This window comes from Pinus tabuliformis, chromosome 4_2 (genome assembly GCF_031772625.1).
Source record: "Pinus tabuliformis cultivar Carrire ecotype Pingquan chromosome 4_2, CPIR1, whole genome shotgun sequence".
In the NCBI taxonomy this organism is placed as follows: Eukaryota; Viridiplantae; Streptophyta; class Pinopsida; order Pinales; family Pinaceae; genus Pinus; species Pinus tabuliformis.
Genome location: NC_142304.1, coordinates 110,712,112 through 110,726,582, shown reverse-complemented (window position 1 = coordinate 110,726,582; position 14,471 = coordinate 110,712,112). Strand labels below are relative to the sequence as shown.

Here is a 14,471-nt window from a genome sequence, read left to right as displayed (position 1 = left end):
GACACATGAGCGAAGATCCCTACATATGAGATCTCCCTACTTTTCAAGGAAAATATGGGTGGACTAAATGACGTTTATCATTCAACTCTGTCTTAGCCGATATTATTGATTGCCTTAAGGGAGTGTGATTTGGAAAGTGCCCAAAGTTAGTGGGATGACTATAACTGAAATTGTAAGCTGCTAGACCATGCTAATTGGAATTTCATAAACAGCTAGTGCAAACCTCGCTAACTGCATAAGCAAGGCATTACATTTGAGCTTTGCTAATTCAAAAAAAGAGTCATGAATATTTGTAAATTCGTCTTCTAAGTTGCCTTGGGGGCTCTAGTCTCACTTGAATGCATAACCATCTGTTTGTAGCCAATTGTAAGTGGGAAGTTACATCACCAAAATGTTTGATTCTGTTTGCTCCATGCCATTTGGTTGCAAAATACTTAAAAGTTAAAACATACATTTGGCAAGATTTGACAATAAGTTTAAAGTAAAGTATCAAAAATATGGCAGAGCTACATTAAATTATGTTGTCCAGAAATGCACTTCCGTTCCAAGAGAAGATAAGGTAGAGTTAACAATAACTTAAATGGTCACAAAACTAAAGGTAATCTACTTAGTGTGCAGTTGCATTAGCGGGGACTTCCCATTGTCTTGTACCCTATGGTTCCTCTTGTCATGAGGAGCTTAAAAAACATATTCAAGTCACAAGCTAGGATTACAGAGCTGTGCACCATCTCTTTAATCCTATTTGTTTTGGCCCAAAATCCCAAACTGCATAAGCAAAACATTACATTTGAGCTTTGCTAATTCAAAAAAAGAGTCATGAATATTTGTAAATTCATCCTATAAGTTGCCTTGGGTGCTCTAGTCTCACTTGAATGCATAACCACCTGTTTGTAGCCAATTGTAAATGGGAAGTTACATAACCAAAATGTTTGATTCTGTTTGCTCCATGCCATTTGGTTGGAAAAGTACTTAAAAGTTAAAACATACATTTGGCAAGATTTGACAATAAGTTTAAAGTATCAAAAATATGGCAGAGCTACATTGAAATTACATTGTCCAGAAATGCACTTCCGTTCCAAGAGAAGATAAGGTAGAGTCAACAATAACTTCACTGGTCACAAAACTAAAGTTAATATACGTAGTGTGCAGTTGCATCAGCGGGGACTTCCCATTTTCATGCACCCTATGGTTCCTCTTGTCTTTAGGAGCTTAAAAAACATATTCAAGTCACATGCTAGGATTACAGAGCTGTGCACCACGTCTTTAATCCTATTTGTTTTGGACCAAAATTTAGGGTTAAACATACTTGTTTCTGTTCCTACTTCTTTAATAGCAGCTCACTTAGGCTGTTGTTTTACACAGAATTCTTTATCGTAGAGTAGTTTGCTTTTATACAGCTTGGCTGTACTTGTTTGATTGGACGTGACCCTAGGCTTCTCAGATGTTTTCAAGGTTTGTGTGTTTTACACCTATGCAGGTGGCTTCACAATTACATTCAGGGTTTAGCAATAACCTGTTATTTTCCTGGCAATTCTTTCACAGCAAAGTAGTTTTCTGTTTTGCAGCCTGGCTTTGCTTTTGACCGGTCTCATGTAACCCTCGATCTTTTCATTACTTTGAAGATATGTGCCCGTGAAACCACTCCATTTGACTTCATTCACACAGTTAGGTTTAGCCTCTTTGGCTAGCTTGTTATCTGCCTATCTTTTTGTATTTATGTTTTGTGCGAAGGCAAATGGGGAAGTAGGAGATACTAAAATTGTTTGGATTAAGTGATCAAATCCTCTGGACAGACTTTACCAGGTTGTGACTACAAACTAATTTTAGAATGTTTGATCAACCCAACAACTTGAGACTTTTATCTGAAAGGTCTCTTATGACTTGATTGTTCATGGTGACCTGTCATTTTTAATATCAAATTTGTAGGCATATATTGACCTGTATAACCTTTCCAATTTCTGTTGTTTGATACATCCTAGAACAACCTTAGCACATTCTGGACTCTTCCCCTGTGCTCTGAAAGGCATTTACTACAAGGCCAAGCTGTCTTGGCTCCTAACTGAGCGAGTGCCCCAAAGATCACTCAATGAGTGTAGGGATGAATTTTACATGATAAAGGTTATCGTGTACTTACAAGAAGCAAGGGGCAAACCACATGCCAAAAACAGAGCTCAGTAATTTATCAATTGTTGCTGCAAATCTCAAATTCACGTTAGAATTATATTAGTCAAGGCTCAAAACAGTGAACAATAAATGGTCTGACCAGTTTTTAATTTCATATGTACTCCAATTGTTGCACCAAACGAGTAAACTTCAACAATTTGTAGAGTCTCGTTAATGGTTCTTGATAAAATAGAAAAATGATATCATATTCAGTAATAATTTCTTTCTGGCGACCTTGTTTTATGAGCAATTCCATAACAAAGACATATTACATTGCAACGTTGTCCTGGAAGAAAAACTCTTCAACGACAATTTACATTTTTTAGGTCTTCAGATTTTTCTGGTTTACATATAATATTTAGTTTTATTGAAAATCTGTATATGGCACTTGCATATTCCAACAAGTCAATCTATGCTTCTACCAATTCTTCGGGAGGGAACTTTAGAAGTTTCCTTAAACTCGTTTAAATATGATCTCTGAATTAACAGGTTTGCTTCACTGATTTTCAGGATATTTGAGACTATTTTTTTTCAGTAACTTGTACATCGGTAACTTCGGAAAACTGTTCTGGTCAAGATCTCGGATCAAATCACAACAGCTGCCACTATTCACCTCTAAATCAAGATATTCAAATTTTCCTACCCCTTCAGGCTTATATTCACCTCTAAATCAAGATATTCAAATTTTTCAACATCAAAATTTTTCCACACAGGCTAACATGTCTCCAGAGAATAGAACCCAGGTGGAGGGGGAAGTAAACTCGCTAGCTACCACTCAAGCTATTGCCCTTTGACCAGGCTATTTGAGACTTTAAGTATGCTTACAAAGCCAAAATGATTGTTAGCTATATAACCTCGTTGAATATGAGCCTTTGACCTAAGTAAATTCTTGAAATGTTGCCAATTTTAAGTAAATGTCCCGAATTCCCTAAGATTCTTCCTGTCTTAGGATCAGTGTGGTGATTCTCTGATTTCTGACCAGCAAAATGACATTCTTCAGAACAAATTCCTTCTCTGCAGAGAACTTATGGCTAAGATGAGGAAAAAGGAATCACAAAGTTAATTTCAGGGAGAGAAAAGAATTGCATGTTGATGTTCCGAGGAGATTAGAAACAGTTAGTGGGAGTGGAAGATACAGTAAGTGTATGTTAAACAAGACAGTATAAGGGAACTTCAACCTAGGCTAAGTCTGAAAGCCTAAAGGTTAAATGAAAGTAATAGTTAAAAAGCAAAACACATATCTAAACTAAAATGGCTATGGCCTAACAAGAGGTCTACTACCGATATCCAACCACTGTAAAATCTTCCTAAATCTTTTGAAGAGTGCCATCTGAAGACATGAGCCTGCCCTACCCGGACTTGGGCAATATTTAGGAAAATGACTTTTGAAACTATTCAAGAGGCTGTGTAGCCATACAATATATCTCGATTCTATTCTAACATTTCAGGCCACTCTATCTATTATGATAGTGAAGAAAATGGTGACAAGACATGTATTGGAATTAAGAAAGCCCAGGGCATCTAACACTCTCTCTTTCTCACTGAATGTTCCTATCAGGTATCATCTTGTCTGGTACTCTTAGTAAAGGAGTTAGGAGGTTGTATAGATATCTGAACAAAATCAGACGGTCACTTTTGTCCAACTGAAGCTTCAAGGGGTGGGTAATAAGATGTACCATCCAAAACCTTTGAAAGTCATCAGCCGTTGGATTATCCTCTATCATTGTTTGAATGTTTTGAATCCAACCTTTGGTCCTGACCAGGAGGACTGATTTTTATAATACATCGCAAAATCCTTGAACAACTAACTAGGGGAAAAGAAACAGTTTGACATGAAAATACTGGCTTATGAGAACTGGGTAGCCTTTTAAGGTCTCTTTTGTTTCCTCCATACCTTCTAATTCACACTGCCTGCTTTGGTGAATATTTTTCTAACACATCCTATGTTTGTCAACTTGTCAAGCCAAGCCATTTATGATTTGATACGTGACTTCTAGGAATGCCTGTGTAAATAATCAAATGCTCCAGGTTACTGCATCCGCAATTAATCAGGAATGGTTGTGTAAATCATGCCACAATTAAAACTTAGCAGTGGTCATGCCACATGGAACAATTAGAAGAGGTCAATGGGACATACTTGATAATTACCTCGTCTCCATTTCATTATTGGAGGCCTTAAATAGGGAAAAATTTGCAGCATATTGTGAACTTGGGTTTTACCAGGTGCAGTTGTGGCACTGTACCAGTGGAATATTACAAACATGTTGGTTGTTATGATTTTGCAGTCAATCTGGTAAATTTCCAATGACTGTTCATAGGATTGGTAATATACCTAGTGCCACTGTGGAGTTGGGTTTTTATGGTGCATATTGGGCATCACAGATTTAAGAATTTGGGTTCAAGTTTGGTCACCGCCATTCTCAGTGTGAGAACCCTTGGTAATACTGTTTTTCAGGTTGAAATCCATGTGAGCTTTATCCCCAAACTTATGTGATGAATGGAGGATGAACAAAGATCATAGAAAGTGACAGAGAAAGAGAAGAGTAGGATATAGTTAGACGTGAATTCATATGCAAAAATGATACGCCCATGCAAACATACGTATATTGGGGCATACTGGTGCGGTTGGGGAATGAAGTCATTGGTAGCAGGTAAAGCTAAAGATGGTTCATTACCTGCCAAGTGTATAAGGGCTGCACAATAATGTGTTTAAGTGCTACTTTGATACTTCATACGGTAAGTGGACCTTTAACAATGCAAGATCAATGACAAATATACAAGGTTCGAATCACGACTACAAAAGTATGTTGTGAATCCTAGTGACATAATACCCAAATGTTACACTACTAGTCGAAAACAAATTGGCAAACCCATCATTGAGAGTCAACACGGTGACTCAGCTCAACTCAACATATAAATGAAGACATAAGATGGGTGAAGTGTTCATGAACAAAATACACAGGTTTCCAGAAGTTCTCAACACCTTTAACATTGCAAGATCGATGACAAATATACAAGGTTTGAATCACAACTACAAAAAGTATGTTGTGAATCCTAGTGACATAATACCCAAATGTCACACGACTAGTCGAAAACAAATTAGCAACACTGACTCAGCTCAACTCGACATATAAATGAAGACATAAGATGGGTGAAATGTTCACGAACAAAATACACAGGTTTCCAGAAGTTCTCAACAATACTGACTGTGGAAATATACATACCATAAATGATAAGACATAAGATAATCAAACTTTCAGAAGGGAAATTCAAGAATTTTCCATTTCATGATAAATCTATAAACTCACATGTACAAAATAAACAAAATACCTTCGATAGTTTTGTTCTAGGGCATTTCTAATGCTGAATTTATTTCCCATTGTGCTTCCCTTGTAAAAATATGTTGTCCAAACAAAGCTATGGTCTGTAATGCCCCTTTCTGGTACCACCAGTATATGATATTGCCCATGCGAATATATTAATGTCTTGTTATGTTGTATTCGACTAGTTGGATGCCAAGTGAAAATGCCCCTTTAGGCTTTATTCGAAAATAAATGTTCTGAAAAAGCACATGCATGAAAAGGACATATGGTGTATTGCGTTAAAGGATAAAAACCCAAGTACATAAAAAGGGGATATGATACAATGTTTAAAGGGCAAAATCCCATGTGCATAGTAATAATATGCGAATGAACCTTTTGCGTAAGGAATAGAGTGAGGCAGGGTAGCGAATGTGATAAGTTTCAAGATCTCTTGTTTCATTCTCTTTTGGAACCCTAATATGGAAATATAAATATGCCATTTCAGGAAGGGAAGGCTTCTTCTTACCTTTTGCATCCCTGTCACTTCTCCTCCACGTGCATATCTTTTTTGTGTGGAACTTTGGCTTCTAACATACCTGATCTATAAACGTTCCTGAAGAGATTTACTTACATCAGCCTTGGGATTTATAGGCTGGAGGATGAATGATGAGGAATAAAAGCACAGACTTTCCCTAGAACAGTAAGCACTAGTCCCAACCTTTTGGTGTACTAGATAGAATGTGGAGCTCTAACGTACTTGAGTTGGTTTGAGGAACTTGGAGCTCTAACACACCTGAGCTGCAGAGGGTACCTGATACTGTTGATAGAAATGCCTTTTTGCAGATAGACTGAGCTATGATTGCTCTACTCTGATCTGGGCATGGCCAGCAGGGTTTTCATTTGGCTAGTTTGCGTCTTTCCTTGTGTCTCCAAGAGACCATTACTGCTGCATACCTTGTTCAGATTCATGGACTGACCCTCAGAGATGTCCTCATCGCACCATGGCAGCATGGCCTTTAGCTTGGGGGTGGTTCAGCTTAAGAAAGAGCGAATTGCTGGGTGGTGAATTTTCTTCAGGTGATCAATCTACTGTTTTCATGAAGATAAGTATTGCACAAATGGTGTGAATTTTATGTGTTGATGCTTTTAAACCTCTAGATTTAAAGTTACGTAAACTGATTTTACATTCTCAGGTTTCATCCATTATGCTCTGTTAAAGAAAGAATTTAGAGTTTAATTCTACTGCCGTGCTTTAGCATAGGAAATCAAATCTACATCCGTTACTCAAGGAAGGTTAACAGATGGCTGGGTCACATGGTCTGAAATGCAGTCTCTGTACTTTCCAGTGATTTTTAAATTTTTAATCTCCAAATGGTTGAAAACTCTTGAGAAAACACAAGTATTTTGTCTCTTAATGAACTCCAAATCCTTCGACCTCTGAAGACACAGTTACAGTACAAAGGAATAATTGTTCTCTCTTATAGTTGTTGGCTGAGTCAACATGGACTCGATGAATTTCGGTCAAACCTACTGGGTTTGACTGGAAGTTTGAACCCGGCTCTCCAAAACAATTTCTTTTTCATTGATTATACCATACAGGATTCTATAAATATGCCTATACATGTTTTTAGGCCCCATTGAAAACATGGCCATGATCAGGACAGTGGTGGGATTGAATTTATCACTGGATTTTCAAGGGTTTTAGGGTTCTGGAACTGAAGGGCTTTTCATTTCATTAAGAATTTGATTGAGAAGATAAATATGAACAACGGTTGAGGAAAATTTTAACCTTTTATTATTTTCTTTGTCTTGCACATCACAACTGGCTAGTTTTTGTTGTATTTTGATGCTTGTGTACTTGTCCATCAATAGACAATGTGAATGTGCTCTAAAGTGAAAGGCAAAACAAAGAAGCATACAACAGAAAGGTGTAAAATCTTAAAATGCAAGGTGTTTAAGCGTTAATGTCATAGCAGCAAGTTCAGCACTCAGCTTTCTTATCCTGTATATCTTGTCTTCATATATGATTTAGTCCACATTATGCATCATCTCCTTTCTTCTGATCTACTAGTGTATCAGGTTAGAAGTTAGAAGTTAGAACACATGTTGATCTGTAAGATAAAATAAATGAATTCAATGATACTATGCTTGTAAAACATCCAACAGGAAAACACTTTTTGGTCATTGAAACTTTTGAAGATTGAACCTCGTGACTTTCCATATTGACACACTTAGTTGCATGAAAACTTGATGTCTAACACTGAACAGTGTATGATAAAAAATATTATGACAGAAAGTGCCTGTGCACATCATTTGGAAAAAAATTCATGCATTCTGTGGGTTTTGAATGATAACTAATAATGTTACCAAGTTAATGGACATGGCTGGTGTCATGTCAAACAGTAATTCTGCATAGGGAAGAACAAACAATCCAAAGACTTTTATAACATCTTTGCATTCACAATTCTTTAGTGAATCCATGTTTGGATGGGAGTCACGCTTAATTGACAATTCTTATTTTAGATCCTCATCCAGCTGATCTAGTTACTAGCCTGACTTGTTTAAACTTTATACAGTCTAATGTGATCCAATGGCCATTCAGTGAAATATTGCAGATGACTGGAAGCAATCTAGTGTTCCAAGTGATATATGCCCCTTTAAACAGCTTTACACGAGGGGTATTTATCAACTTATTCTGTAACTACTTATGTATGTCTGGAATGCCAATATCTTCTGACAGGGACTCCCAAACTGGTCATTCGATAGTAGATAGTGAACCACTGCTACTTTTTGTCTGCTAATTTGTTCATATAGATATCTGGGTGCAGATGGCTTTGTCATTTCTAAAATGCAGAAACAAGATGCAGAAACAAGAAACAAGATGCTTTGATGGACCTACAAGAAATGAATGGACTCTCCTGTAGAATGAGAAATACTGTCAATTCCCGCTGTGTTATATCAGTAGAATTTCATTCAGAACTATTTTTTCTGCCTTCCCGCTTCCTCTCTCTGTGACTTGTCCCTTTTCTTGTTTCTGCATCAAACCATCTTTTGCATGTTGTAGGGTGTTGTCACATACAAATTCATAACTTAATAAACTTTCGCATGTGTCTAATATTATAAAAATGGTTGTTTCATCTACACTAAAACGTCTTCTCTGCATCATGAGAAACAAAGTAATGGCATATAAAAATTGAGGAGCAGCTTACTTTCTAATGTCAAATTTTCCAATATTTGTGTCTATAGATGATATCAGTGAAAAATAAAACCTTTGTTTACCGAGGCAAGGTGGCCCCCTGGCATGTACTCCTCTTTCTTTTGTTCTTTTTTTTTCTTCTTCTAGGGCTTATACTGGCTCATGGATGGTAGACTTATGATTATGATTCAAGACTTTGCATATGTAGCAGAAGGATTCTCTGTTAGACATCAGGTTCCAGATGGCTTTGACACTAGTCATGTACCAACTTCGCCTTTGTAAAACTTGATTTCTGCCTTGCCATGTGCAGGTATGTTGCAGTTGGAAATGAGCCTTTCCTTAAAGCATACAATGGTACTTTTATACAGTATACTTTTCCGGCTCTTCAAAATATCCAGAATGCTCTGAACAAAGCAGGGTTAAAAAATATTAAGGCAACAGTACCTCTTAATGCAGATGTGTATCAGGGAGATACACCATCCGAGGGACAATTCAGGCCAGATATTAATGATCTCATGATACAGATTTGTCAGTTTCTGGCTAGCAATGGTGCACCTTTTACAGTTAATATCTACCCATTTCTAAGTTTGTACACTAATGAAAACTTTCCTGTGGATTTTGCCTTTTTTGATGGTACTGGCCAGCCAGTGATTGATGGAAATATCCAATATACAAATGTGTTTGATGCGGCTCTTGATACACTCTTTTGGGCTTTAAAGAGGGCAGGGTTCCCTGATTTGCCTGTCCTTGTGGGAGAAGTTGGTTGGCCTACAGATGGTGATAAAAATGCAAACATCAATTATGCACAGCGCTTTAATCAGGGCCTTTTGAAGCATATAATGAATGGTCGCGGCACACCATTGCGACCTCAAAACATTGAAACTTATCTATTTAGTCTTGTTGATGAAGATGCAAAAAGTATAGCACCAGGTAACTTTGAAAGGCATTGGGGCATTTTCCAGTATGATGGGACACCCAAATATGCACTCGATCTGTCAGGGCAAACACAGAACACGGCACTGGTTTCTGCCAAGGGTGTTAAATATTTGCCTAGAAGATGGTGTGTGTTCAATCCAAGTGCAAGCCCTTCAGTGTTGACTCAGTTACCTGATAGTATTACCTATGCTTGTACACATGGTGATTGCACTGCTTTGGGATTTGGATCATCATGCAACAACTTGGATTATCAAGGCAATGCATCATATGCATTTAACTCGTACTATCAGGTGAACAATCAGCAGAATGGTGATTGTGGGTTTTCTAATTTGGCCATCGTAACTGAGAATGACCCATCACAAGGGACCTGTAAATTTGAGATCCAAATAGCAGTTAGTGCAGCAAGCAATACTATGAATAGTTACCTATATTCTCTCATTTCTGTTGCTGGGGCTGTGGCAGTTGTACTTTTGTCAGTTTTATAATACTTTCTAGAGTTATCAATACATTCTTTGATATATGGATGCCAGCAGCTTTTCTTTGAATGCTTTGCTATAGTTCTCTTACTCGGAGAACATTCTTACATGGGGAACGTGCAGTTTTTGTAACATTGTCTAGCTCCAGGAATAAACAATCTGCAAGCACCATCACCTTAAGGTCCTCACTGTGGATATTTTTACAAAATTTTGATGCCATGTGAACACCAGTAGTACTTGAATTTCTGTTGGAATCTACAAAATTAACAGGTTTTTAATTCACCCGCCATTTTCCTGTGGAGTCGATTACTATTCTTAGGAACAGTGCTATGATCTCTCATCTTTCTTGAATGCCTTACCATCTCATTCCTGATGGTTGTTATCTCTTATATTGGGTGAGATAATGTAAAGGTAATAAGTTTGCATCAGTTTCCCAATTAAGTTTCTGCAATGGATATTGTCCCATTGCTTGTTCCTTTTGGATAACTTTAGGATGAAAATGCTCATATTCTGTTGCTCCCTTTTCTGGGCACAAGGGGTTCCTATTTTATGGCAGAAAAATCAGAGAACTGTGTTTGGTAGCTATGTAATCAAAGAAATAACAATGTCCACAAGTTAACTGGAAAAAGAAGAAAGCTACTGATTTTGCATATACCACTTACATTAACTGGCAAAAGAAGAAAACTACTGATTTTGCATATGGCACTGTTTTGCACACTAGTATATTCCATACACGTCTTGCACAAGAATCAGAAATCGAGGATGCGTTAAAATCTAGTATGCTTTGAAATAAAGTGAGTGCTTTAAAATCAAGTGAGTATTCATAATTTGAGATAACAGTGGTTAATTATGCATTCGAAGTTACATATTTTCTAGAAAGTGATATACATGAGCCATAAATTTGAAGTTGAATGTGGATGTTTTAAAACTATAAAGGTATGTAATTGTTATTGATACGCACTTTCATGTCAAATGCAACTAAGGTAAAACTCTCAAATATTAAATGTAAATATTCAAAGGACAATGTCCAAACTACTAAATAACTAAGGTTTTGTTGTATATTCTCATAGCAATGTTTCTCGTTGGGATGTGTTGTAAGAGTATCCTGACGAATAGTGGGCGTAAATTCCCAATGGAGCTTTCTGACCAATAGTGGTCTCGACTTCCTGAGATAAGCTATAAACAGTGGGTATAAATGCCTGAGGGTAAACCATGGCTGATCTGTTTCAGTATGTGTTGTGATTTCCTGAGATACTCCACAGATAGTTTGTATACATGCCTGACTTAAGCCATAACAGATACGGTTCAGGATGTGTGCATGTGGCAACCATGTATAGCTTTATCCTTTGTTTGGATAAAACTATAAAGGTATTTAATTGTTATTGATACGCACTTTCATGTCAAATGCAACTAAAGTAAAACTCTCAAATATTAAATGTAAATATTCAAAGGACAATGTCCAAACTACTAAATAACTAAGGTTTTGTTGTATATTCTCATAGCAATGTTTCTCGTTGGGATGTGTTCTAAGAGTATCCTGATGAATAGTGACGTAAATTCCCAATGGAGCTTTCTGACCAATAGTGGTCTAGACTTCCTGAGATAAGCTATAAACAGTGGGTATAAATGCCTGAGGGTAAACCATGGCAGATCTGTTTCAGGATGTGTTGCGATTTCCTGAGATACTCCACAGACAGTGGGTATACATGCCTGACTTGAGCCATAACAGATATGGTTCAGGATGTGTGCATGTGGCAAACTGCCAACCATGTATAGCTTTATCCTTTGTTTGGGGGTTTGAAGGTGTTGGCTGGTGGTGTATTAGGATACTCCTTTTTATTATGTAATTTCTGAATGTAGAGGCTTGTGTGATTTTTTGGGTATAAGATTGGTGTAGTGGATTGCAGGGGCGTGTGAGGTCTATGCTGACCACCTATCTGGTCAACAAATACTCGATTGTAAAAACTCAAAATGTGAAGTAATCCTCAAAGGGACTCTGCCCAAAACTTTTGATTCAATTATTGATTGTATCTCCTTTTGTCAAACTCGTTTTTCCTCTTCCCTCTAAATCTCTTAGCAGGCAACTTAGGGCTCACAACCTAGTACTATATGAGGATTAAGATGGTGTTCATGATGGTCAGTTTGGAGATTATTCTGTTTTTAGATTATCAAATCGGTGTATATTTCTCATTGCATGACACAGTTCTTCTATTTTTATATGAATATATCATCCAGTGAATTTGTTTTGTTCCTTTGTGAAGTTATGCTTATGGCTATTGTGTGATTGGATGAGTATGCACTGATAAAATGGAGACTTCTAATGGCAGATGGATTCTCGTCATGGTTTGGCATTTGTGGCATACTTGGTTCAGATTCTGGTTCGTACTAAACGGTTGTGATCTTGATATAAGTTGAGAGATCTTGTTTGAAATGTGAAATGCCTCTGGCTGTGATGTTGATCTACGTCCTCAGAGCAATTGGTCTATCCTTTTGCACCTGCATTAAACACACTTTACTTTGGTTAGCATTGTTCGACCTAGCAAAATCAAACAAAAGCCAACTATGGATATACTAATGTTATAAACTTATAATGTGTATATTCATAAAACACTACCAATATTTTCGAAATGTTCCTATTGTTATATCGGTCTTTGTTTTATAATAACATGACTTAAGTCATTAAGTCATTGATTAAAGGCGGTAATAGAAGTTATATGAAACCTGTACCAGGTCTCATAACATGAATTCTTGACCAATGATTTATTATGAAATTTGAACTTTAGGTATAGTACCCAAGCTGCATTGATTGTGAGTTTGATACAGAACACTCAAATAGCCCTGTATCCACCGGATCATGGCGAATTAAGAATTGCTGAAATCACAGTTTGTATTGCTGAAATGGCATTTCTAAGCATTTGGTTGCATTCAGAGGATGGGAATTAGTCTAGTGTTGTAGTTTAGAGGTGTCAAGTTGGAGTTGCAGTTTTACATCGTCTAAATTTTCAGACCGGATTTTAATCGAATATTGAGAAAAATCTGTCCTAATGACGGGGTGATATGATGGCCCCTTATCCGACACTCGTTGATTCTGTTTGTTGACTGTTGATAGGTATATTGATTGCATTGGGATTTTATTGATGTAATCTTGGCTGATACTGGGCCATGTGACAAGTTTTTGTCCTTTGTGCCCCGTCATGGAGTGATGTACACCATGTGCACAGTGCAGTTATGTTGCAGCACACGCTAACGGATTGGGGACTAAATCTTATCTCTTCATTTCGGTCCGACGATTGTGCTTTATACTCAGTTGTTGAAGTTGAAGGGACCTAGGGTACTATAGCCATTTCTCATTCTCTTGGTAAATTTTCGGCTCTGTGAGCCTGTGTGCGTCCTCTCGCTGTAAGTTTGGTAAGCGGTTGTGCCTGGAGAAGATTGTTACTGATTTTGGCTACCATTAAATCCTGTGAGGTCGTTACTGAATGCATTGAGCCTAGAAGCTTGCCTTGGAGTTCGCTTTCTTTGGCTTGAGGTGGATTTGTGGTAGATAGAAGCTCCTGGTAGGATTTTGGTTCGCAATTGTTCGACATTGTTCGGATTTTGGTTCGGCAAGTGAGTCTCTCTCCTTTCTCTTGGTTTGGGTTTAGTTTGTTGTCATGATTAAAACTCTGCTGTTGTGGCTTTTGGGTTCGATTCTTTGGTTGCGTGCATTAGATTTCAAGGGTGTTATAAACGTCTATTAAGTGATTCAGGTTGCAGCCATGAGTATGAGTATGTGCTCCTTGATGATTTTCGTTTCATTTTACACGAGTGTGGAAGGCTATATATTCTGCAAACGGCTTAGAGTTTTGGCCTGAAGCGCAGGCTGTACTTTGTAAAAGTCTTGGCTTTTATGCGCATTTCATGTTGCACTTATATATGGAGTTTGTTGGTCTGTTTCGGCCTTTGGGTTCCTTTACATTGTGCTGGTTACGACCACTTCAGTTCCTGTCTTTGCCGTCGATGGCGAAAATCCTTCCGTGTGTGTTGTAATTTCAACCCAAACCTCTGTTCGACTGTCTAACTTGGACTTCCTCGTTAGCGTTGAATTTTGAATTGGAGGGACCTGGATGCTTGGGTTGTGGAATTGAAATTGATATGCCACACTGTCTCTCAAAACGATAAGGAATAACGGAGGCCTTTTCACAGACTTAGAGATGCAGTTTTGAAATATAATCGAAGCTATCCTGAGTTGCTTGGCATCCTCAACTCTGCATTAATTATAAATCAACTTGGAGCAAGTATGTAAAAGCCTAATGTTTGAAAACTGTTAATTTAATAGTTGACTTGTTCAGAGAAAATTCAATTTTGAGATGATGTTAATTTGCCAGGGGAAATTCAATCTGAGATGTGGTAAAAAAG

The 14,471-nt window shown here is 37.5% G+C and overlaps 1 protein-coding gene across 2 annotated transcripts in view; it reads left to right on the top strand.

Annotated features, from left to right (window-relative positions):
• LOC149168513 (glucan endo-1,3-beta-glucosidase 8-like) overlaps window positions 1-10,355 on the top strand; it is a 31,972-nt gene extending 21,617 nt beyond the window's left edge. For both annotated transcript variants that reach the window (XM_089428279.1, XM_089428280.1), the window contains exon 2: window positions 8,972-10,355. In XM_089428279.1, coding sequence (XP_089284405.1) covers window positions 8,972-10,082 — 1,111 coding nt within the window. In that variant the 3' untranslated portion in view covers window positions 10,083-10,355. The remainder of the gene's footprint in view (window positions 1-8,971) is intronic.
• The last annotated feature ends 4,116 nt before the right edge of the window (window positions 10,356-14,471 follow it).